Source organism: Bos grunniens, chromosome 15 (assembly GCF_055505025.1).
Source record: "Bos grunniens cultivar Pamir isolate PY7600 chromosome 15, Bosgru_T2T1.0, whole genome shotgun sequence".
Classification (NCBI taxonomy): Eukaryota; Metazoa; Chordata; class Mammalia; order Artiodactyla; family Bovidae; genus Bos; species Bos grunniens.
Window position 1 is genome coordinate 43,339,902 of NC_141179.1, and position 25,134 is coordinate 43,365,035.

The window sequence follows — 25,134 nt, forward strand, 5'->3', positions numbered from 1 at the left end:
TTACTTTAACATTTTTTACTATTGTGAATACTGCTGCTATGAATATACCTACACAGATATGTTTTTAAGACTGCTTTTAGCTTTTTGAACTAGAATTGCTGGATAATATGATAATTTTATTTTTAATTTTTTGAAGAATTAACCATACTGTTCTCCACAGCAGTTATAACATTTTACATTCCCACCAACAGTGTATAAGGCTTCCCCTTTCTCTACATCCTCACCAGCACTTGTTACTTTCTGATTTTTTTTGAGAGTAGCCATCCTAGTGGGTGTTAGGTGGTAGCTCATGGCGGTTTTGATTTGCATTTCCCTAATAATTAGCACACATCTTTACATGTGCAATTGGCCGTTTATATATCTTCTTTGGAGAAACATCTGTTCTCAGCTTCCCTGGTGGTTCAGATGGTAAAGAATCTGCCTGCAATGCAGGAAACTCAGGTTTGATCCCGGGGTCGGGAAGATCCCCTAGAGGATGGAATGGCTATCCACTCCAGTATTCTTGCCTGGAGAATTCCATGGACAGAGGAGCCTGGGAGTCCATGAGGTTGCAAAGAGTTGGACTGACTCTTTTGATTTGCATTTCCTTAATAATTAGCACACATCTTTACATGCACATATTGGCCATTTATGTATCTTCTTTGGAGAAACATCTATTCTAGTGCTTTGCTCATTTTTATTTGAGTTGTTCTGTTGTTTTTGGGTTTCAGAAGTTCTGTATATGTTCTGAATGTTAGTCCTGTATCAGATGTATAATTTACAGACATTTTCTCTCATTGTGTGGGGTGCCTTTTTGCTCTGTGGATAGTGTCTTTTGATGCACAAAGTTTTTAATTTCATAAAGTCCAACTTGTCTTTTTTCTTTTGATACATGTGCCTTTAATGTCATATCTAAGAAATCAGTATCAAATCCAATGTCATAATATTTTTATACTACACTAATACAAATCTCTTTAGACCTATGTAGCGCACTATAAAACTTGCTATTTAGTGATTGCTTTAAGTCACTGAGAAGACTCCCCAAGCCCTAGAAAGAGTTTTCCTTTCATCTCTGATAAAGTGGAATCCAAGAATCATTAGTATCACCAAAGCTATTATTTTTGTTAGAAACAATATTCAGTTCTACTAGCGGAAGAATGAATTACTTTAGAATGTGCTGTTTGGGGTAAAAGTACAGTGTATTTTTCACTCCATCTCTGAAATCTGCCAAGCCAATGGGCCTTGGGCATTGGAACCAGTGATTGTCAGTGCCTCTTCCATCCTCTTGTTATACCATTGCACTGTTATGAATGTCACCTCTTTCACTCTAGATCAGTTTGCTTAGGACATGGCCTTGGAGACCTTGCTTGTGCTCCAGGAGATATTTTGAACATACTAGTGAAGAAAGAGAAAAAACAGTAATAGATCATCTACTCTGAGCAGTGTAAGTCAAGGGAATGGTCCCTTATAAATTAGATTTCAGCTAATGGGTATCTTTATAGAAATATATTCTAATGACACAAATTGCATAATAGATTGAGGCCACACCAACAGTTTTAATACCCAGCAAAACTTTACAATAACATGATTATTTTTTTCCTAATTAACCAAGGATTAAAACCTTAAGCATTTTGAGGAATTCCCTAGCAGTTCAGTGGTTAGGACTCTGCACTTTCACTGCCAAGGGCCCCAGGTTTAATCCCTGGTCAGGGAACTAAGATCCCACAAACCAAGTGATGTGGCAAAAAAAAAATCTTAAGTATTTCATTTCCAACCACAAAGTTGAAAATCTTTGCACTACTTCCAACCCAGGGGTCAAACCTGTGTCTCTTATGTCTCCTACACTGACAGTTGGGTTCTTTACCACTTAGCATCACCTGGGAAGCCAATCACATTTTAAAGTGTTTTCTAATGTAAAGCCTTTCGAAGTAATACATGTATATAAGTCAGAAATACAAAGGTTACATGGTTTCTAACAAAACAAAGGTCCCTTGCCTTACCTTCAAGATCTACCATGTTTATTTGTTCAGATGTTTCTTTTTGGTATTTGGCTTAGAGTTTATAACATTCTTTTATTTCTATTCCTTAATTTTACAATATTAGACATTATATCAGTTGACTTGGAAGATGAAAATTTAGATGTCTTCATTTCACCACCATACCAAGTCTGATGCTATAGTGATTTCTAATCCTTTGTGTGTGGCCCGATTTTTTCCTTATGCTCCTTTATAGAATTCTCCTATAAGGATTAAGTGTTTATAATTATTCACCTTAATGTGGTTCTTTTTTCATTCAGTTTGCCAGATATGAGATGGTGCTTTCAATTTGAAAATCCATGTCCTTTGGTTTTCTTATTTATTTTATCATCTCAGTTTTTCCTGTTTTTCTTTCTAGAACCAACCTACTGGTTGGATACTAATGCCTAGACTAATACTCTATTTTTTCTCAATATTTATTATGAAATTTTTCAAACATAGAGAAAACATTTTTAATTTACAGTAGACATCCACAAAACTACCACCTAGAGTCTAGTACTAACATTTTTCTGTCCTTTCTGATGTCTGTCCATCCATCAATCTACCTTATTTTTTATGTATTTCAAAGCAAATAGGCAACATGTAATTACAGTACTTTAAGATGCATAGCATTTTGTAGTGAGAATTGTAATTATAGTTTGTATTTTCTTCTTTTGAGGTAAAATTTACATACAATGAAATATTTAAAACTTATTTATACATGTACTAGGGTTTTTAATTGATTTTATTAAGGTATAACTGACACATAATAAACCATACATAGTTAAACTATACAATTTGATTTGATAAGTTTTAACAGATATATATACCTGCCGTGGAACCATCACCACAGTCAATACAGTGAACATATTCATTGCCCCAAAGGTTTCCTCGTGTTTCATTGTGATCTCTTCTCATCTGACCTTCATCCCCACCCCCAGGAAACTGCTGATCAACTTTCTATCACTACAGACTTTGCATGAAGTTAGCGTGTTCTGTAGTTATATATAAATGTAGTTATACAGTATATGATATTTTTGTCTGTCTTCAGCATAGATGAATCTCAAATTATTGTGCGATTCATCTGTGTTGTTGCAATGTATTCTTTTTTATTGCTGAGTAGTGTTCCATAAAAACAAAAAACAAAACAACACCCTACATTTAACCTGTTGCTGAACATTTGAGTTGTTTCTAAATATGAGCTATTACAAATAAAGCTACTATAAACAGTTGTATACAAATCTTTGTATAGACCTACATTTCATTTTATCTTGGATAAATACCTAAGAATAGAGTGGCTGGATCATATGATAGGTATATGTTTACCTTTTTAAGAAATGATCAAACTTTTTCCCAGAGTGCTACCATTCTATAGACCTCTCAGTAGTGACTGAGAATTCCAGTTCCTCCCATACTAATGTCATTGCTTTTAACTTTAGTCATTCTAATATATATCTTATGATATCTCATCATGATTTTTATTTACATTTTCCTAATGACTAATAATGTTGAGGGTCTTTTCATGTGCTTATTTGCTTTCTATATATCATCTTTGGTAAAGTATCTGTTCAGGTATTTTGCCCATCTTTTAGAACTGGATTGTTTGTTTTCTTATTCTTGAGTTTTGAGGATTTTTTACATATTCTTGATACAAGTCCTTAGCAAATATATGATTTGCAAATATTCTTAGAAATCTAATAATATTAGGTTTTACATATAAGTCTGTGATTCCTTTTGAGTTAATATTTCTATATGGTACTAGATATGAGCAAAGATCCAATTGTTCTAACAACATTTGTTGCAAGATTACCGTTTCTCTGCTTAATTGACCCTCTATGTTCAAGGTTCCGCATCCTTGGATTCAGTCCATGTAGATCATGTAGTGCTGTAGTACATATTGAGTAAAAAAAAAAATTCCACTTGTAAGTGCAGTTCAAACTTGTGTTGTTCAAGGGTTATGTATTATTCTTTTAATACATGCTAGATTTGGTTTGTTAGAATTTTGTTTAGAATTTTTACATCTGTGTATCGGTATAACACTGGCCTCATAGAATGAGTTGGAAATTTTTCCCTCCTCTTTGGTTATTTGGAAGAGTTTGTGGTAAAAGAGTTATTAGTTCTTCCTTAAATGTTTGGTAGAATTCCTGATAGAGCTGTGTGTTGAATGTTTTCTTCATTGGAAAATTCTTTTACTGAAGTTTCGATTTCTGTGATGGATATGGGCCTATTCAGGTTATCTGCTTCCTCTTTTTTAAAAAAAAGTATATGCTTATTTACTTAGTTTGACCAGGTCTTAGTTGCAACATGTGGGATCTAGTTCCCTGACCAGGGATCAAACCCAGGTTCTCTGCCCTGGGAGCACAGAGCCTTATCCACTGGACCAGCAGGGAAGTCTCCTACCTGTTTCCTCTTGATTGAGGTTTGGCACTTTGTATTTTTCAAGGAATCTGTTCATTTTGTCTAAGTTGTCAATAACATAAAGTTCTTCATAGTGTTTCTTTATTATCCTTTTAATTTCTGTAGAATTTCTAATGATGCTACTTATTCTTTAACTTTTTGTTTTATATTGCAATATAGTTGATTGACAAACAATGTGATAGTTTCAGGTGAACAGTGAAGGGGTTCAGCCATACAGATACATGTATCCATTCTACCCCAAACTCCCCTCCCATCCAGGCAGTGCTACTTATTCTTGATAGTAGTAATTTTATCTTTTTTTTTCCTAATCAGTCTGACTAGAGATTTGTCAATGTTATTAATCTTACCAGAGAATCAGCTTTTGGTTTGATTGGTTTTCTTTATTGGTTTTCTGTTTTATGTTTCATTGACTACTGCTTTAATCTTTATTAATTCCCTTCTTCTATTTGTTTCGATCTTAATTTGTTTCTCATATAATCTAAGTGTAAGCTAAGGTCATTGATTTGAGACCATTCTTTTCCAATACAGACATTTATTGCTATAAAATCCCTCCCAAACTATTATTGCTTTAGTGGCATATCACAAATTCTGATATGTTGTGTTTTCATTTCGTGCAAAGTATTTTCTAATTTCCCCTTTTATTTCCTCTTTGATCGGTGAGTCATTTAGTTTTCTAGATACTTTTCTATTATTGGTTTCTAATTTAATTCCATTTTGGTCAGAGAATATAGTTTGTATAATCTGAATCCCTTAAGTATGTTATAACTTATTGCCAGACAGATTTTCTTGATAAATGTTCTGTATTCACTTGACACGTGTGGTTATTTTGCTGTCATGCTGTCAGTCAAGTTAGTTGTTAATGTTATTCAAGTCTATTATATCCTTGCTGATTTTCTGCTTACACTTGTTAATTACTTAGAGATATTGAAATCTCCAACTATAATTGTGTATTTATTTCTCCTTGCATTTCTATCAGATTTCATTCTTATATTTTGAAGCTGTCTTACTTGTACATAAACACTTTGAGGTTTTATGTCTTCTTGATTAATTGGCCCTTTACCATCGTGAAATGACCTTCTTTCTCTGCGGTGGTGTTCTCTGCTTTGAAATCAGCGTGTATTAACAGAGCCACTCCAGCGTCCTTTGGACGCGTGTCAGTGTGCCACGTCTTCTTTCGCCCATTTTGTACGGTCAGCTTTTAGAGTGTTTTGACGTTTACCAAACGCTGGTGAGATGGAGTTTCCATGTGTCCTTGCCCGGTTTCTCTTAGCAGCCTTTTAAAAATGTTTTATTGAGATATAATTCACATGCCACAACAGTTCACTCATTCAGAGTATACATTTCGGTGGCTTAGTAAATTCCCTTTCACCACAATCCATTGTAAAACATTTATATTACTATGAAAAGAAACACCGTACCCATTAGCTGCCACTGCCCATTTCCCCCTATCCCCTGGGCCCTAGGCCACAGCAAACCTACTTTCCATCTCTGTGGATGTGCCTGTTCTGGATTTTCATATGAATGAAGCCATGAAATATGTAATCTTTCATAACTGGCTTCTTTCACTTAGCATAACATTTTTAAGTTTCATCCATGGTATAACATTATCAGTACCTCATATTTTTTTAATTGCTATGTATTACATTGTACACATATACCACATTTTATTCATCATTTGATATACACTGGGGTTGTTTCATTTGTAAATTGAGATATAATTCATGTACTATAAAAATTTGTTCTTTTAAAGTGTGAAAAGGGCTTTCCTTCTCTATGTAGTAAGGGGTTTCAACTTTATCTGATCTTCAGATTTGTTGCTGCTGCTACTGCTAAGTCGCTTCAATCGTGTCTGACTCTGTGCAACCCCATAGACGGCAGCCCACCAGGCTCTGCCGTCCCTGGGATTCTCCAGGCAAGAACACTGGAGTGGGTTGCCATGTCCTTCTCCAAATTTGTTATTTGTTATTAAATCCATTTTATGACTTCTAAAATCTTATTAACATCGTTTATCTGGTATTGTCTCCTCTCTCATTCTCTTTGTTCTTGTATATTTTTAACAGTTTTTTTTTCTTTGCTATTTCAGTGGAGTTCAGGGAACAAAAGAATATTCAATCTGCCATTTAATTTAAAAATCTCTTAAAAATTCTTTTTGAAGAAAGAAAAATTATTCAAAATTCTATTATCTTTACTTCATTTTCATTTTGCCTTTTTCCTCCTAGTTTTTATGTACTTGCAGATGTAATCATAGCATAATTGGCTTGTTTTTTTGAAATATAAGCACTTCACTCATAAGCACATCATCATATTAACCACTTCAATTGTAGCATAATATTTTTTGTGTTAATAAGGTAGCATCATTTGCCTGACCTTTCTTCTCTATAGTTAAACATTAAAATTGTGAACTTTGGAAGGGGGGCGGGTATAGCTATTAAGGATAATGCTAAAATAAACATTTTTGTTGCGTTTTGGGCCATTGCAAGTACACCTCGTGAGAACTGTGACTCACCAAATTCCTCCATTTCCTGTGCCAGAACTCACTCACGCCTTTCTTCTCTCGCTCCTTTGGTACATAGACCCCAGAGGAGATACCTGGATACAGATCTGCTAGTCTTTTTGCTGATTATATTCTCCCAGTTAGGCCCTTTATCCTCCTGGGTTACAGTGCTGTTACAAACCACATTATTAGATGCATCAGTCCACAAGATCCACAGGTCTAAGCATAGTTATAAATATGTTTTAAAATCTGCAGTTTCAAAAAATTTCAATAGGAAAAGAAAAATTAAACTGTTCATCTATAATAGCTTCTAAAGAAACAAGTCATTGTTTTTAAAACTGAAAAATGAAGAGATAAAATCATATATTTATCCTACTTTCTAATATAGACTATATGTTTGAGTCTCCAAATAGTTGATGAGGGGAAGTTTTTCTTTATATAAATATCCTAGCTAATAAGTGAGGAAGATTTATATGATCTAAAGAGAAGCTAGAGGGAAGTGCCAACAAATGTGCAAACTACCGTACAATTGTGCTCATTTCACACGCTAGTAAAACTATGCTCAAAGTCCTTCAAGCTAGGCTTCAGCAGTACATGAACCGAGAACTTCCAGATGTACAAGCTGGGTTTAGAAAAGGCAGAGAAACCAGAGATAAATTGCCAACATCCATTGGATCATAGAAAAAAAGCAAGAGAATTCCAGAAAAACAACTACTTCTGTTCATTGACTAAGCTAAAGCCTTTGTGTGGATAACAACGATCTGTGGCAAATTCTCAAAGAGATAGGAATACCAACCCATCTTACCTGTCTTCTGAGAAACCTGTATGCAGGTCAAAAAGCAACAGTTAGAACCAGACATGGAACAACTGACTGGTTCAAAATTGGGAAGGGAGTATGACAAGGCTGTATATTGTCACCCTGCTTATTTAACTTATATGCAGAGTACATCATGCAGAATGCCAGGCTGGATGAATCACAAGCTGGAATCAAGATTGCCAGGAAAAATATCAGCAACTTCAGATAAGCAGATGATACCACTCTAACGGCAGAAAGCAAAGAGGAACTAAACAGCCTCTAGATGAGGGTGAAACAAGAGAGTGAAAAAGCTGGCTTGAAACTCACCATGAAAAAATTAAGATCATGGCGTCTGGTCCCATCACTTCATGTCAAACAGAAGGGGAAAAAGTTGAAGCAGTGGGAAATTTTTTTTGTTTTCTTAGGCTCCAAAATCACTGCAGATGGTGACTGGAGCCTTGAAATTAGAAGACTTGCTGCTTGGAAGGAAAGCTATAATAAACCTACATAGCATATTAAAAAGCAGAGACATTGACAAAAGACCATGCAGTCAAAGCTATGGTTTTTCCAGTAGTCATGTTCAGATGTGGCACTTGGACCAGAAAGAACACTGAGTGCTAAAGAACTGATGCTTTTGAACTGTTGTACTGGAGTAGACTTTTGAGAGTCCCTTGGACAGCAAGGAAATCAAACCACTCAATCCTAAAGGAAATCAACTCCAATGTTCATTGGAAGGACTGGTGCTGAAGCTGAAGCTCCTATCCCTTGGCCACCTAAGGTGAAAGGCTGACTCCTTGGAAAAGACCCTGAAGCTGGGGAAAATTGGAGGCAAAAGGAGAAGGGGGCAGCAAGAAGATGAGAGGGTTAGATAGCTTTACCTACTCTATAGACATGAATTTGAGCAAATTCCAGGAGATAATGAAGGACTGAGGAGCCTGGGATGCTGCAGTTCACGGGGTCACAAAGAGTCAGACACAACTTAGCAACTGAACAATAACAACAATAAGTGAGAAAGTAATGGTAGAATGAGAATATCAGTATTTTATTGCTCCTAATGATTAATGAATCCAGGCGTTGACTGTCAGTGGCCTTTAAGACTGCAAAAAGAGAAACAACCAGATGGGCCTCTTATACTGGTATCTGTGAAATATTGTTGCCAAACAGTGAAGCCTTACTCGGATCATGCTTCTAGATCCAGCTACCAATTTGTAGGAAATGTAGAGGACAAAAGAATATTTCACATGAGATCATTGGGATGCAGTCAACAACCACTAGACAGATGGAAACTCTGTTGGACAAATGATCCAGTTTCTTCAAAAAATAGATTGCAGATGGGTGGGGGGAGAGGTGGACAGACAGGTGGTAGAGAGATCTAAAGGTTAAAACCTACCTCATATATATATGAATGAATGAAAAATGAATGTATGTAGAATGTATGTATGTAGACCTTGTTTGAGTCCTTCCTGAGTCAGACAAACTGATTCTAAAAAAAAAAAAAAAGTAAAAATAAAAAACAAGGAAAAATCAAAGGAAAACTTTTTTAACATTTAAAAGTTATTTTAAACACTGACTAGATATTTTATATTAAAGAATTATTAAGTTTTCAAACAGTAGGTTTGTAGAAAGTCTTTGTGAAGTAATTCCTCATTAGAAAAATAACCAGTGTGCAGTAACCCAAAAATGTTTATTGGTACAAATAACAATGGGAATATATCTGAGAATTCTCTCAGTTCCAGGCACTATTAAATTTAATACAATTATGTAAAGTTTAAAAATAAAATAAAATTAAATAAATAAATAAATAGTACTGAAATTATTCATCAAAGCTAAAAGTTGATATGAACCACTGTTTCTAATAGCTAAAAGGTAGAAACAATACAAATATCCATTAACAGGAACAAGGAAATGCTATATATTCATACAGTGGAATTCCATACAGTAAGTTGTGCAATGAATAAGAAATTAAATTCTCTAGCTAAACTACCTGAGTTTGAATCCCAGCTCTGGTCCCAGTATTTCCTGGCAATATTCTCTTGGACAAATTACTTAACTTCTCTGTGCCTCAGTTTCTTCTCTTTTAAAACAAGGGTAATAATAGTATTTATCTCAGGGGATTGTGGGGCTTCCCCGGTGAAGCAGTGAAGAATCCGCCTGCAATGCAGGAGACACAGGAGATGCAGGTTCGATCCCTGGGTGGGAAAGATAGAACACACACACAGTAGATTATAAAATTACTCTAAGGACTAAGTCATTTCATAAATATATATATATATATATATATTGAGAAACCACCAGAACAAGTTAGTTATAATAATTATTATTTATTACCTTAATAAGTCTAGCAACATAATATGTAAAAAGCCAAGTGGCAAAATAAGACACAATATGATACTGCCTATATTAAGTTTCAAAACCTACCAAAAAGAAGCAGGGATTTGCATCCTTTTTTGTGTTTTTTAGGAATACTAAACCCAGACAAAGGACTTGACAACACCATATTTGATTTCTACTAAATTTTGGACAACAAAGAAATTGATTCATCTTCTCTCTCAGTATGTCAGTATTTGCTAAGCATCTTAATACAGAGAATCATTAAAAAGATACATGGTTTAAGGACTTCAACCCTGTCATTCCAGCTACTGACAATGGCACATCAAATGAATACTTGGCAGTGCTGCGAATGAATATATTTCTTGTGTAGAAATTGTGTGTTTGGATCTTCTAAGGAGTCCAGGAGAGATTTAGATGGTTATGCATTTAAAGTTACTTGCAGTGCTCAGTATCAAGGAAAAACTATAGTAGATTCTCACATTACATCCTTTTAATTATTTGATTACTCACCTTTCTGTAAACCCCACTGACAAATGAACACGATATTCCAAATACTCATCTCTTGTAGGCCGCTGTCTGTCCCTTCTGAGTTGTATGTATATAAAGAGCCAGATATTTTGTCCCAATTAATTATATAGTTTAACTAATATTATATAAATCAATGAAATATAAACTGTATATTTTGAAAAAGATTAGTAAGGAATAAGATGAAACCAGCAATGTAATCCTGTATATTCTTTATGGATACAAACAGGTATAAAAACATAAATGGGAATGAAAAATAATTCAGGATCATTGTTGCCTTTCAGATAGAGAAATGGGGTGAAGGGTTTCAATCAAATCTATAATGTTGTATGTCTCTTGTTAAAAAAATAATGCACAAAAGCAAATGTGTTAAGATGTGGCTAAGAGTTGATAAATACAGGTTTTAGATACACATTTTTCCCATTTCTGTCTTCCTTTTAAAGTCTGTCAAGACTAGGCATTTCCAAAGTTCATCAGAATACATTCAGAAGTGACTTGATATGTGGGCTTCATTAAGCCAGTGTAGAATCATAAAAGAACTGACTGGCACCAGCCCTGAATTGCGCAGTGAGGTACTCTTGTATTCCAGTGTCCAGAACTGGATAAGAAATATCCAACAATTTAAACAGTGACTCTTTGTATTCTAATTATTATTTAAGACTATTAATATTTATGGACTCAATCTTCCTAGGCACTTGTTCTCCTGGAATCTGGTTTCCCTCTGAGCTTGGGCCTGGAGAGCAAACATATCTAGCCAGACAGGCCTTAGACTGGCCTCTCATACTGATATCTTAACCTTCCCTTGACCAATTCGTCTGAGAGGATTTGTATCCATCTATTTGGATTTGAATCTAGCCTGCTGGTTGGTAAGCCCCGTGAAGTTTATTCTCCATATCCTGTCCCATGCTGGGTTTCCTTTGAATGCTCTGTGAAAACATGAATGGCATTGCTTAATCTGGTACCTTCAGAGCTGTTTTTTTTTCCTAGATAAGGAAGTCAACACATTTTTAAACATCTCATGAAATTACATAGCAAAATATCAACTGTTTCTTTAGGATAAAATCATAAGAATTATGAAATGTAAAGTAAATATTGTTGCCAGATTTGAAGAGGAAGAAAGATATCAGTATTTGACAACAGTATTCCTTACCACCACCATTACCCTCAGACCTTCAGTATGGATTGAGTCTCATCTGTATGTAAAATAAAAGGTCATGAAGCTGGCATCTGGGCCAATTTGAGAAATTGTCTTAGGAAAGCCTTTTTTTCAAACAAAGAAGTGATTAGAATCATGAGATAGTTTTCTCCACAGGTGCTTATTTTCTTGTTCACTAAAACTGCTATCACAGGATATAGTGAATCTGAATCCCTGAGCAGTATTATTGTATCTTTCTCTAGATAATTATAGTTTTGTTTGGTGGAGTATCTTAATTTTGTATTGTACAGAAATGACATAAAATAATGGAAAACCTTGTCTCTATTCCCTTCTCTTCCACATATCTTGCTATGTGACCTTGGGAAAATCCACTTGCTTTATGAGATCTCTCAAATGTACAGTGAGGACGTGCAGTATTCTTCTTCCACCCAACTTTCTAGCCCAGTCAGGCTGTAGAGCTCCATTTTTTTCAATTCCTATTTAAAAATCCCTCACGGAGAAGGCAATGGCAACCCACTCCAGTACTTTTGCCTGGAAAATCCCATGGAGAGGAGCCTGGTAGACTGCAGTCCATGGGGTTGCTAAGAGTTGGACACGACTGAGCAACTTCACGTTCACTCTTCACTTTCTTGCATTGGAGAAGGAAATGGCAACTCACTCCAGTGTTCTTGCCTGGAGAACCCCAGGGACGGGGAGCCTGGTGGGCTTCCATCTATGGGGTCCACAGAATTGGACACGACTGAAGCGACTTAGCAGCAGCAGCAGCAGCATGGAATTTAGACAGAATAAGGTGCTACTGCCCTCTGCTGGTCCTCAGAACATACCTGCCCATCAGTGCAATGATCTTGCCCATTCAAACATCAAAGGTCTCAGTGCTCCTTGCTTTCGCTTGAGAAGACATAGCAGGAAACCACAAAGAAAAGAAGCAAATTTCATGTTTAGAAAAATTACGTTTTAAGTACTTGGGAATTAATAATTTCTTATACATTTATCAGATGCCAGCACCATTTGTGACTGACTTGCTACCAAAAAGCGCGTATCCTATAATCCCTTCACCTTCCTGTCATTCTCATCCAGTAAACTAGCAGTGGGTTCTGACACTTTGGGCTACTGTTTCACACCATTTTTCTTCCTTGGAACATATGCAGTCCACTTTTATTGAAAACACTTATGAGAAGTTTTTACGAAGTCACTTTTAGTTTTTGAATAAATAGGAAGATAATAACTGATAATGTGCCAAGTAAAGTGAACATGCATCAACAGTGAGAAAAATGCTACAAGAAGGCAGGGCTTCATTATACTCTCCAATTCCTATAGAGCTCTGTCAAGTTGTAGTAAGAGATTTATTATAATAAATTTTTTACTGTATTGATGATTGTAAAGAACTTTATGTAAGAAACTGATAAGGATTTATTAAGAGCTTGGTTTTTCTGAGCTCATCTATGTTAATATAATTTCAAAACTCCAAAATGTTAGAATCTGTTGTTATATTGTGTTCATAAGAAATGGTGCTGCCTGACTATACTCATGGGAAAGTCACGCTTGTACCTTGTTTAAATTTTATGCCTTTAAAATCTCTTTCATAATAGGTATGTGTATTGCCACTGAGGTCACTGTTAATCCTTAGAGTGGTTGGGGCAAAAAAAAAAAAATTGAAGTGCAACCTACATCCCAAGTATCCTTAAGCAGAGTGTAGAAGGAGTATGTGACTCAGAGTCTGACACTTCTGTTTGCATATTCACAGAACCACACACATTTTATCCCTGATTTCCCATAGGTAGAGAGTTCAGTTCAGTTCAGTCGCTCAGTTGTGTCTGACTCTTTGCAACCCCATGAATCGCAGCATGCCAGGCCTCCCTGTCCATCACCAACTCCCGGAGTTTACCCAAACTCATGTGCATCAAGTCGGTGATGCCATCCAGCCATCTCATCCTCTGTCGTCCACTTCTCCTGCCCCCAATTCCTCCCAGCATCAAGGTCTTTTCCAGTGAGTCAACTCTTTGCATGAGGTGGCCAAAGTATTGGAGTTTTAGCTTCAGCATTAGTCCTTCCAATGAACACCCAGGACTGATCTCCTTTAGGATGGACCGGTTGGATCTCCTTGCAGTCCAAGGGACTCTCAAGAGTCTTCTCCAACACCGCAGTTCCAAAGCATCAATTCTTCTGTGCTCAGCTTTCTTCACAGTCCAACTCTCACGCCCATACATGACCACTGGAAAAACCATAGCCTTGGCTAGATGGACCTTTGTGGACAAAGTAATGTCTCTGCTTTTTAATACGCTATCTAGGTTGGTCATAACTTTCCTTCCAAGGAGTAAGCGTCTTTTTATTTCATGGCTGCAGTCACCATCTGCAGTGATTTTGGAGCCCCCAAATATAAAGTCTGACGCTGTTTCCACTGTTTCCCCATCTATTTCCCATGAAGTGATGGGACCAGATGCCATGATCTTCATTTTCTGAATGTTGAGCTTTAAGCCAACTTTTTCACTCTCCTCTCTCACTTTCATCAAGAGGCTTTTTAGTTCCTCTTCACTTTCTGCCATAAGGGTGGTGTCATCTGCATATCTGAGGTTATTGATATTTCTCCCGACAATATTGATTCCAGCTTGTGCTTCTTCCAGCCCCGTGTTTCTCATGATATACTCTGCATATAAGTTAAATAAGCAGGGTGACAATATACAGCCTTGACGTACTCCTTTTCCTATTTGGAACCAGTCTGGTGTTCCATGTCCAGTTCTAACTGTTGCTTCCTGACCTGCATATAGGTTTCTCAAGAGGCAGGTCAAGTGGTCTGGTATTCCCATCTCTTTCAGAATTTTCCACAGTTTATTGTGATCCACACAGTCAAAGGCTTTGGCATAGTCAATAAAGCAGAAATAGATGTTTTTCTGGAACTCTCTTGCTTTTTCAGTGATCCAGTGGATGTTGACAATTTGATCTCTGGTTCCTCTGCCTTTTCTAAAACAAGCTTGAACACCTGGAAGTTCACAGTTCATGTATTGCTGAAACCTGGCTTGGAGAATTTTGAGCATTACTTTACTAGCGTGTGAGATGAATGCAATTGTGAGGTAGTTTGAGCATTCTTTGGCATTGCCTTTCTTTGGGATTGGGATGAAAACTGACCTTTTCCAGTCCTGTGGCCACTGCTGAGTTTTCCAAATTTGCTGGCATATTGAGTGTAGCACTTTCACAGCATCATCTTTCAGGATTTGAAATAGCTCAACTGGAATTCCATCACCTCCACTAGCTTTGTTCGTAGTGATGCTTTCTAAGACCCACTTGACTTCACATTCCAGCATGTCTGGCTCTAGGTGAGTGATCACACCATCCTGATTATCTGGGTCATGAAGATCTTTTTTGTACAGGTAGAGAGTAGCTGTGTTTTGAATGAGCAATCCTCATGCAACTTCCCCTTAAGGATTTCCTGACCTTTGCTTCATGGTCAGTTCTAGCTTATGGCTGCCTGTAAGAGTTAATAGATGATCACCCCGAAAACAGTACATAGGCCTACCTTGAAAGGGACTTACACATGAGATTCAGAAGTACACAGACTCTAATAGGCAAAAATCACAGCCACCCCACTTCCAATTATTTAAGTACTACAGTACATTTCATCGGAGAAGGCGATGGCACCCCACTCCAGTACTCTTGCCTGGAAAATCCCATGGACGGAGGAGCCTGGTGGGCTGCAGTCCATGGGGTCGCTGAGTCGGACACGACTGAGCAACTTCACTTTCACTTTTCACTTTCATGCATTGGAGAAGGAAATGGCAACCCACTCCAGTGTTCTTGCCTGGAGAATCCCAGGGACGGGGGATCCTGGCGGGCGGCCGTCTATGGGGTCACACAGAGTCGGGCACGACTGCAGCGACTTAGCACCAGCAGCAGCAGTACATTTCATGGTATGCATGATTTATTCCAGTTGAAGATTTACTCTGCTCTAGACCAAGAAGGAAGTTTGTATGTATTGAGCATATAATTTTTGACCAGGTACCTTATACATTTGTTATGTGTCCCTAAGAAAAGAAAGAACTCTGCTACATAACTGTTATGTATGTAACTTTAACAGTGATCTTCAGTGTTCAATATTTCAGCAGAAAAGAATTCACTTATTAATTGCTTCAAAAGAAAACTTACATTATCAGAAACTTTAGTTTTACTGATAGAGAAAAAATTAATTCAATTCTAAAGAATAAAATGGACTGAAAAGTTGTCTAATGAGACCATTATCAAGTATTTGCTGAGAAATAATAGATTTAAATTTTTTTGAGACATTTTTAACTTTGAGAAATGAAAGCAACAGCTGTGGAAAGGTGAGTCAGGTCATATCAGAGGTTTCAACTAATACAATTATGTAAAGTTTAAAAATAAAATAAAATTTAAAAAATAAATTAATTAAAAAAAAAGGGCAGAATATTACTCTGGGAAATGAAACCTAAAATAAAAGATTAAAATAACAAAGAGTTGTACTAACCGTTATTCAATTTATATATGATTTGCTTTCAGTTTCTTTTCTTTTTTTTTGTTTTGCTTTCAGTTTCTTTTCAAGATAATTTGTTACAATAAAAAGGGCAGGGGATTTGGAAACAAACTTTGGGCTTGAAACCTAGTTCTACCACTTACGTAATTGCTATATGGCCTTGGGCAATCACTCAGTTAAACCTGTTTGAACTTCTGTGTCCTCTTCTTTAATTTGGCAATAACAACATGCATCTTACAAGATTTTCAGTATTAAATGAGATGTATATTTATGAAGTGCTTCAAGTGACTGCAGAGTTAGTTTTCTTTCCCGCTGTTGTTAATCATAGAGTAAGGTTTACTCTTACTTAGAAGCCCAGCAGGGAGTCCTGGGAAGGAAGGTTTGGTTTTAGAGGACCTTCCCACACCCAGACTTGGTTACCAGAAAATACCGTGGCAGCCCTGCTGGCGAGTGTGTGAGCCAGGCAGCAGCCTTCATAAGGAGGGAAAGGCTTAGAATGAGCAGGTGGGAAATTCATGATACGCCCTCATTCTGTGTGTAAGGCCAAGCTGTAGGCTCACTCGCATTTCAGTTAGTGCCCTCCTAACCCCACCAAAATGTACTCTAATACCAAGTAGAAAAAATTCTGAACTACCTGGAATTTTAGATTTAGGTTGTGATGGATTTTATTATATGTCCTAATTGTAATAACTACCCAACTCTACATTTCCTGCTATATGCACAGTACAGTGTTCAGGTACGTTTCATATATTCTCTAATTCGTATAATACTTTTGATTTTAAAATGTCCCTTTTAAGAGATAAAATGACAGAGACCTTTAAAGGATTTGATAGCAAGCCCATAGTTGCCAGTTAAAAATGTGTACGTTGCTGATTGCTAAGCTTGTATTGCCATAAGATGTGTTTAGATAAATCCTTTGATCACATTCACGATTATCTGTGGCCTCTGTAACCTTCTGAACTGTCCTGACCCCGTCAGCTCCATGGTGATATATACTATGTGTTCTCACAGAAACTGGCCCCTGGAGTCAGCCAGTTTGCTTACACCTGTGTACAGGACCACCCCATTTGGACGAATCAGCAGTTTTGGGAGACAACCTTTTATAATGCGGTGCAGGAACAGGTTCGCTCCCTGTATCTCTCGGCCAAGGAGGACAATCATGCCCTGCATCTGAAGCAAAAGGTAAGATAAAGAAATGTATTTGTGTGGGGCTAGGGTCCTGGCTTCAAGGGAAGTTCAGTCAGGTATTATCTAGCCACTTCCTACCAGTGTATTTTTGGAGAAGGCAATGGCAACCCACTCCAGTACTCTTGGCTGGAAAATCCTATGGACGGAGAAGCCTGGTAGGATGCAGTCCATGAGGTCGCTAAGAGTCGGACACGACTGAGCGACTTCACTTTCACTTTTCACTTTCATGCATTGGAGAAATGGCAACCCACTCCAGTGTTCTTGCCTGGAGAATCCCAGGGACAGGGGAGCCTGGTGGGCTGCCATCTGTGGGGTCGCACAGGGTCGGACACGACTGAAGCGACTTAGCAGCAGCACCAGTGTATTTGGGGTTTACTTTAGGAAGCCCCCTGGTGAGCATCTTTCTTCTATTGATTCCTGATGTTTTTTTTTCCCATAATAACTTCTTACTACAGTTCTGTAGCACTAGAATTGTTTTATTATATTTTAATAAGAATTCCCTGGAAACATTTATAGGAAGTTGAAACAAGTCAACCTAAAATACCTAGGCAGATGTCTCTGTGCAATTAACTTCTTGAAGAAATGTCCAATTAAAGTTGCGTGCTATGTCACTTCAGTCGCGTCCGACTCTTTGCAACCCTGTGGACTATAGCCCACCAGCCTCCTCTGTCCAGGGGATTCTCCAGGCAAGAATACTGGAGTGGGTTGCCATGCCCTCCTCCAGGGGATCTTCCCAACCCAGGGGTCAAACCTGCATCTCTTATGTTTCCTGTAGTGGCAGACGGGTTCTTTACCACTAGTGCTGCCTAGGAAGCCCAAATTAAAGTTAATTGAAATTTTGAAATGTCATACACTAGCTGTCTGATCTTAGGCAGTTCACTTTAGTTTTCTGTGTCTTATTTCTTCATTAGTAAAATGAGCATACATGATTATTGTAAGCTTTTAATGTCTAATACAAGTGTAGGGCATTGAAGAGTTCCTGGCACATACTAAATCATAAAAGTTAGAAATTACTGTCCTTATTAACTGAACTTAGAGCAGCATGAAGGGCTGATTACCAGTGTTGATTCACTTTAAGAGTAATTTTTTGGAGTAATTTGTTGGGGCTTTTTTACCTTTTTTATTGAGTAATTTTTCCACATGCTGGGCTAATACATCACTGCTGATCCTTTCCTGCATTTTAAATTTTCCTTATACTGTGTGAGATAAATGAACCTAGATAGCTAACTGAAACTGCCTGATATTCATACATTTCTATGCCTCAAATAATTTTAACTATATTATTGGTCTACTCATGAATATGATAAGAACAGAAACTTTTAATAACAAATGGTACTATCTGACATCTATCAGATATTCCAAATTATTACTATACAATTAGTTTTAATTATTTTCTTAATTTAAAACTCAAAAACACCAGATGCACTTGGATAAAGGAGTAACTTGGGCCACATCCAAAGAGTATTAGCTTGAGGTCATGTTGTAGAGATGATTGGCCTCGTAAGGTGCTTTTGATAATTTTTAAAGAAAATACAGTGCTGACATGGGTATGAGGGGACCCAGGCAGTGCTAGTGATAAAGAACCTGCCTGCCAGTGCAGGGGATGTGAGAGACACAGGTTCAATCCCTGGGTCAGGAAGATCCCCTGGAGAAGGAAATGGCAACCCACTCCAGTATTCTTGCCTGGGAAATCCCATGGACAGGGGAGCCTGCTGGGCTACAGTTCACGGGGTTGCAAAGTGTCTGACGTGACTGGTGACTTGGCACAACATTGGTATATCTCCAAAACATTCATAAGGCAAATACATGTCATTGCTTCTATGTCCTCTATTCTGTAAAAGTGTGCCTTGGAGCCCCAGGTTAGATATGAGTAAGACTATAGATATACCAGCTCTTCATAAGCTGTAAAGTACTATGCAGGTGTGGGTTACTGCTATTGTTTAACTCTTCAGCCTATGGGAAACCCCTCTTAAAAATCCCATGGACACCTGTATACCCATTTAACGATAATGTTTGACTCCCACATTTACAAGGAAATCTAGCTCTACTTTTTTGTGACTTGGGTCATTCTGTCTTTTTCAACCAGAGAGCAGAAGAAAAGAAACATAGCGGAGTATTAGAAAATGCTACTGGCACGTTTGACCAGAGCATTTACAGGTATTTCAGGTCAATAATTTGTTGTAACTGGCTACTTGAAGGTGATAGAGCCAGAGATAAGTATCAATAAATGCAGTGAAATGTTAGCAGTGAGAAGTGTGTATCTCAGTGCCTTGCTGCTGTCTCCTTGGATTTGTTACATGGCTCCATTCAAGGCCTGTTGGAGCTCAGAAAAAAGAAAGACTAAGTTTCGTGTTCTTGTTATATTTTTTTAATGTATTTCCACTTTTACTGACATAGGTATTTAATAGATGAACTATTAAAACATCTTCCATGTTTTTTGAAGCTTGTGTGAAGTGACAGATTTTGATTTTGTTTTGGTTTGGTTTGGTTTTTAGGATAAACTTCCTGATGACCAATATCAGGAGAAGACAGCGATGGACCTGGCAGCTGAGCAGCTACGCCTTTGGCCCACTCTGAGCAAATCGACTCAGCAGGAGCTGGTGCAGCGTGAGGAAAGCACTGTCTTTAGTCAGGCCATTCACTTTGCAAACCTCATGGTCAATCTGCTGGTTCCGCTGGATTCAAGTAAAAACAAGCTCCTAAGAGCGTCAGCCCCAGGAGATTGGGAGAGTGGGAGCAACAGCATCGTCACAAACAGGTACCGAAATGTGGGCACACACAGACACCCTGTCCTTCTTGGTTTAGCAAAAAATACGAAGTATTTGGGGTAAATGGTGCTATACACATTTCAAAAATTAACCATTGTCCTCACCTTCAGACTTGCTCAGCTTTTCTCTATTAAAAGACGTTGACTACATCCAGCTATTCTTAATTACTTCCCATACCCTCTTCTCTTTTATGACCTCTGACTTTTTAAATGTCTCACGCATTACTGATCTAGCCCTTTCAGTTACTTTCTGCCACAGCAACTTACAGAAAGCACTGTGGGAAAGTACTAATGGACTCTGATTAAAGTGATTATTTGTTTCTTGGCCTGCCTTTTCCTCATCTTACCCCTTGCATTTGCCTATAATCATGTCCTCAACCATTCCTTGTTCTAACACTTTCCCTAGTGGCTCAGATGGTAAAGAAACTGCCTACAGTGCAGGAGACCCAGGTTTGATCCCTGGGTCACAAAGATCCCCTGGAGAAGGGAATGGCTTCCCACTCCAGTATCCTAGCGTGGGAAATCCCATGGACAGAGGAGTTTGGCAGGCTTCAGTTCATGGGGTCACAGAGTCAGACACGACTGAGCAACTAACACTATCTCAACCCTAAATACTTCCTGTACCACTGAAAATAAAACCCATAGACCATAAGGCCTAACAGGATCTGGCCCCTGGCTGCTGCTCAGACTTTATTTCTTACACTCTTCTATCAACCAAACTGGTCTCCCTGTTCAACATTCAAAGCATGATACTGCCTCAGGGCCTCTGTACTTGTTATACCCGCAATCTGGGATTCTCTCTGAAATAGTCACAAGAATCCCTTCATTTAGTGTTCTGCTCTGATGTCACCTACCCAGAGAGACCTTGCTGACTTCCTGTCTTAAGTAGCACATCCATCATTTTCTTTTTTTTTTTTTAAGGTACTTTGATTTTATTTTATTTTTAAACTTTACAATATTGTATTGGTTCTGCCATATATCGAAATGAATCCGCCACAGGCATACATGCCTTTGTTTCTTTCATGACATTTTCTACAATCTGATTTACATAGTGAGTGACTAAGGCACCTAAGTTGGGTCCAAAGGACAATGCCTGACGGTAGCTTCCAAGTGTAGGCGAAACATCGTGTTTCGCCACTGTCACTTATAGAGGAGCCGTGGAGTTAAGTGGGGTTTCTGCTTGAGTACACATCCCTTTGAGCAAGTTTAAACTGCTGTGGAAAGTCACTGTGATATACTAGTCATTTGTTAAATTTGAGTACTGAGCATGATTTCTTCCCTTGACTTTCTTAGTATTGCAGGAAGTGTAGCTGAGAGCTATGATACAGAAAGTGGGTTTGAAGATTCAGAGAATAATGACATTGCCAATTCTGTTGTGCGTTTCATTACCCGATTTATTGACAAAGTTTGTACGGAGAGTGGAGTTACTCAGGATCATATCAAGAGCCTGCATTGCATGATACCAGGTAATCACTTTGCAGACATCAGAGAACTGGAATATTGGAAATAATTGAATAAGGATTATTCTTATGGGTCATTTTCCAGCATAGCACTTGGCTTCCAAGTAGCTTAGTCATGCTGTTTATTTTTGTTTCGATTTGTTTTTTAAATAGCTTTAAATTGTATAAAATATACGTCATAAAATTTGCCATTTTAAACTTTCTTAAATGTAAAATTCAGTGGCATAAATTATATTCACAATGCTGTACAAATACTACCAATTGTCTATTACCAAAGCTTTTCCATCACCCCGTACAGACAGTCTGTACCCGTTAAGCAGTAGCTCTCCGTTCTCCGCTCTGGCCCTTGGTTGCCTCTTAATTCGTTTTATCTCTATGAATTTGCCTATTATAGATAATGCATATAAGTAAAATCATATAATACTTGTCTTTTTGTGTCTGACTTACTTCCTTTAGCATAGTGTTTTCAAGGTTTATCCACGTTGTAGCAGGTTTTGTGACTTCATTCCTTTTATGACTGAATAATACTCTATTATATGGATATACCATATTTTCTTTATCCATTCATCTGTTGATGGACACTTGAATTGTTGTGACTTTCTGGCTCTTGTAAATAGTACTACTATGAATATTCATACACAAGTGTCTGAGTTTTATTTTCAGTCTTTGGGGGTATATACCTAGGAGTGGAATTGCTGGGTCATATGATAATTCTGTGTTTAGCTTTTTGAAGAACCACCAAACTCTGATTAGTTTTCAATTCCAAAATATCCAGAATTTGTTTTAATTCTGCTTGTTTGGTACTCTTTTATTTTGAATTCTCTGACTCATCCCAGGAATTGTAGCTATGCACATTGAAACCCTAGAAGCAGTGCATCGAGAGAGTAGAAGACTTCCACCTATACAGAAGGTAATTATTCCGGACTGCATGCTTTGAGGGAGTAAGTAAAACCTCCTAAAAACAGCAACAGTAGATTGTTGTGCCACAGAAAGTACCTTCTAACATTCTACAGACCAGCTCTAGTTTTAATGATACATTAAACTTTGAGAGGAGTTTACATGTAGATCCTCATAAAAAGGATGGTGAAGCAGAATAGGAGATCAACAAAGGAGCAATAATAATCTCTTGTTGAGTCTACTTTTATAGGCAGGGCATAAATTGTGAACATTCTAACTTCTAAGCCCAAGCCAAGGTTTTATGTTCTGCCCCCTTCCCCAAAAAAATGACTTAGGGCAATTACTATAAAATCACCAGGTTCCTCAATCTGTATGCATTACAAGCATACATCACAAACATCTGGGAAGTCTATTAAAAATTGAGAGGCCTGAATCTCAGCCCAGCCTCCTGAATTGGAGTACCCTGGGACTTGGCCTGGGAATCTGTACTTTAATAAGTATCCCAGGTGATTATTTTGCAGTTAGTCTGGCACCAGTCTGTGGAACTAGGGTTTAGGACCCTCTTACCTATGTAACAGAACTATTAAAAATAAATTCAAAGGAGAAATCAAAAGCCAGATGGAAAGGAAAGATGAGTCTATCAGAAATCTGAGACACAGTGATCATTATACTTTGGCTTTACATTTTAGCTCTGAGCTTCCTCAAGCCAACAAAGAGAATTGTCCGGATTTGTATAGTTTTTATTGCTCAGTAAAAGAAAATAAGTGTATTAGAGCTTCAGGAGAGATGGACTTTTTTTTTCTAGCACTAAACTCTTGAAGGGAGTGTATCATGTGGTTCCTTATTTCCCAAGATAGGTAAATGGTCATAACTTGGCCGTTTTTTTTTGTCTTAATATTTATTAAAGGCTAATAAGTCGTGTCCATTTTTTAAAATATGTTTTTTCAGTTTGCAAACTAACGACGCTTTTGTATAAAACTGAAGCATTAAAGGAGCACACATTGTACAAAATGAAAGTCTCCCATGATTCTCCTCACCCTGACCTCTACCCTTATCTATGACAGTACCAGCTTTAACAGTTTGGTTCATATACTAAAAGGAAATCATAATGTACATACTGGTTGGTAACTCTTTCTAGTTAACAATGTATTCTGGCATCTTTCTGTGTTTATGTATCTAGATCCATGCCATTCTTTTTGACGGTTGCAAAATGTTCCGTTGAATAGGTATCTCAACTGGTTTAGTAATTTCCAGCAATTTTACTGTGAATAAGTAATGCTGCAGAGAGTCTTTTTATATTTGGATGCAGAAACATCATTTCTGACTCTTCTCAAATCTGTTTACTCATTTTGGCTACATGGGAAGTCTGATTCACATTTTTAGATCTGTAACTGACAAGGGAACCTTACTCTAAGGGTTGGGAATCTCTCTAGAATTGTGTCTAAAATAACTTTGTCTGTTGTTAGCCCAAGATTCTTAGACCTGCTCTACTGCCAGGAGAAGAAATTGTTTGTGAAGGCCTTCGAGTCCTACTGGATCCTGATGGAAGAGAAGAAGCCACTGGAGGCCTTCTTGGAGGCCCTCAGCTTCTGCCAGCAGAAGGAGCCTTGTTCCTTACCACATACAGAATTCTGTTCAGAGGGACTCCCCATGATCAACTAGGTAAGGCTCATATTATGTCATCAGAACAGGGATATCTATGTGAGGCTTTGCTTCCATCTGTGTGCAGTGATTTGCAGGTCAGTTCAAAATCAAAGTAAGCCTTTTGCCACACACGTATTTTTTTTTAGAATACTGTCTGTCAAACCTAATGATAATTTGGATTCTTATTTAAAGAACCAAGGATATCTTCTAAACAGCAAACTATGGTTCATCCATAGAAACTATAATAATTTCATGAAGTAGCATTTTGTGATTTCAGGGTATTCAGAGTACCAGATGCTAGTGGCATCCCCTGCTGATCTCCCCACCTTCTGAATGCTGCAGTAAACTGTTAAGGCTGAGGTTTTCCAGATTCAGGATCCCCTTTGTGAGACGGAGGTGTGCTAAGTATTACAGGGCTGTACGGCACTAACTTAACTAACCCCAGCCACTTCTCTCATTCCGTTTCAACTAATCCTTTCCTCTCTTAGCGGAACGCTCTTCTGCTCACTAAACTCTATCAACTTCTGTTTTCCACAACTGTCCACAGTCTTCTGCGTTAGAAAGAATCGCAGACACTATCAAATCTGAATTATCTTTTTTAAATCACTGTAGTCTCTGTGTAAACTATTCTAGTTGACAAGCATATAAGGTTTTGGGTGAAATTATTGGACTCTAGATCAAAAAGCCCAGGTTTCAGTCACTGTTGACCAATCTGGATATCTTAAGTAAGTCCCCTGATCCAAGTTTCAATTTCCCCTTTTATAAAATGAGGGGATCGGATTCGTTTGGTGATAATCCAGTGGTTCTCAGCCTTGACTGCGTATTTGAATTATCTGGGAAGCTTTAAAAAAAAAATTCTGGGTCTAACTCTCAAACAACTAAATTGGAATCTGTAATAGGCTGCTAGAAAGGGGGAGACCCAGATATCTATATAGTTTTGATACATACTGAGGATTGAGATGGCTTAAAGCTCAACATTCAGAA

At 37.7% G+C, this 25,134-nt stretch overlaps 1 protein-coding gene across 7 annotated transcripts in view; it reads left to right on the top strand.

Annotated features, from left to right (window-relative positions):
* SBF2 (SET binding factor 2) overlaps positions 1 to 25,134 on the top strand; it is a 499,142-nt gene that overhangs the window by 400,980 nt on the left and 73,028 nt on the right. For all 7 annotated transcript variants that reach the window (XM_086340089.1, XM_086340087.1, XM_086340088.1 and 4 more), the window contains exons 18-22: positions 17,206 to 17,376; positions 19,878 to 20,140; positions 21,443 to 21,615; positions 22,446 to 22,519; positions 23,973 to 24,168. In XM_086340089.1, the coding sequence (XP_086196215.1) occupies positions 17,206 to 17,376; positions 19,878 to 20,140; positions 21,443 to 21,615; positions 22,446 to 22,519; positions 23,973 to 24,168 (877 nt within the window). The remainder of the gene's footprint in view (positions 1 to 17,205; positions 17,377 to 19,877; positions 20,141 to 21,442; positions 21,616 to 22,445; positions 22,520 to 23,972; positions 24,169 to 25,134) is intronic.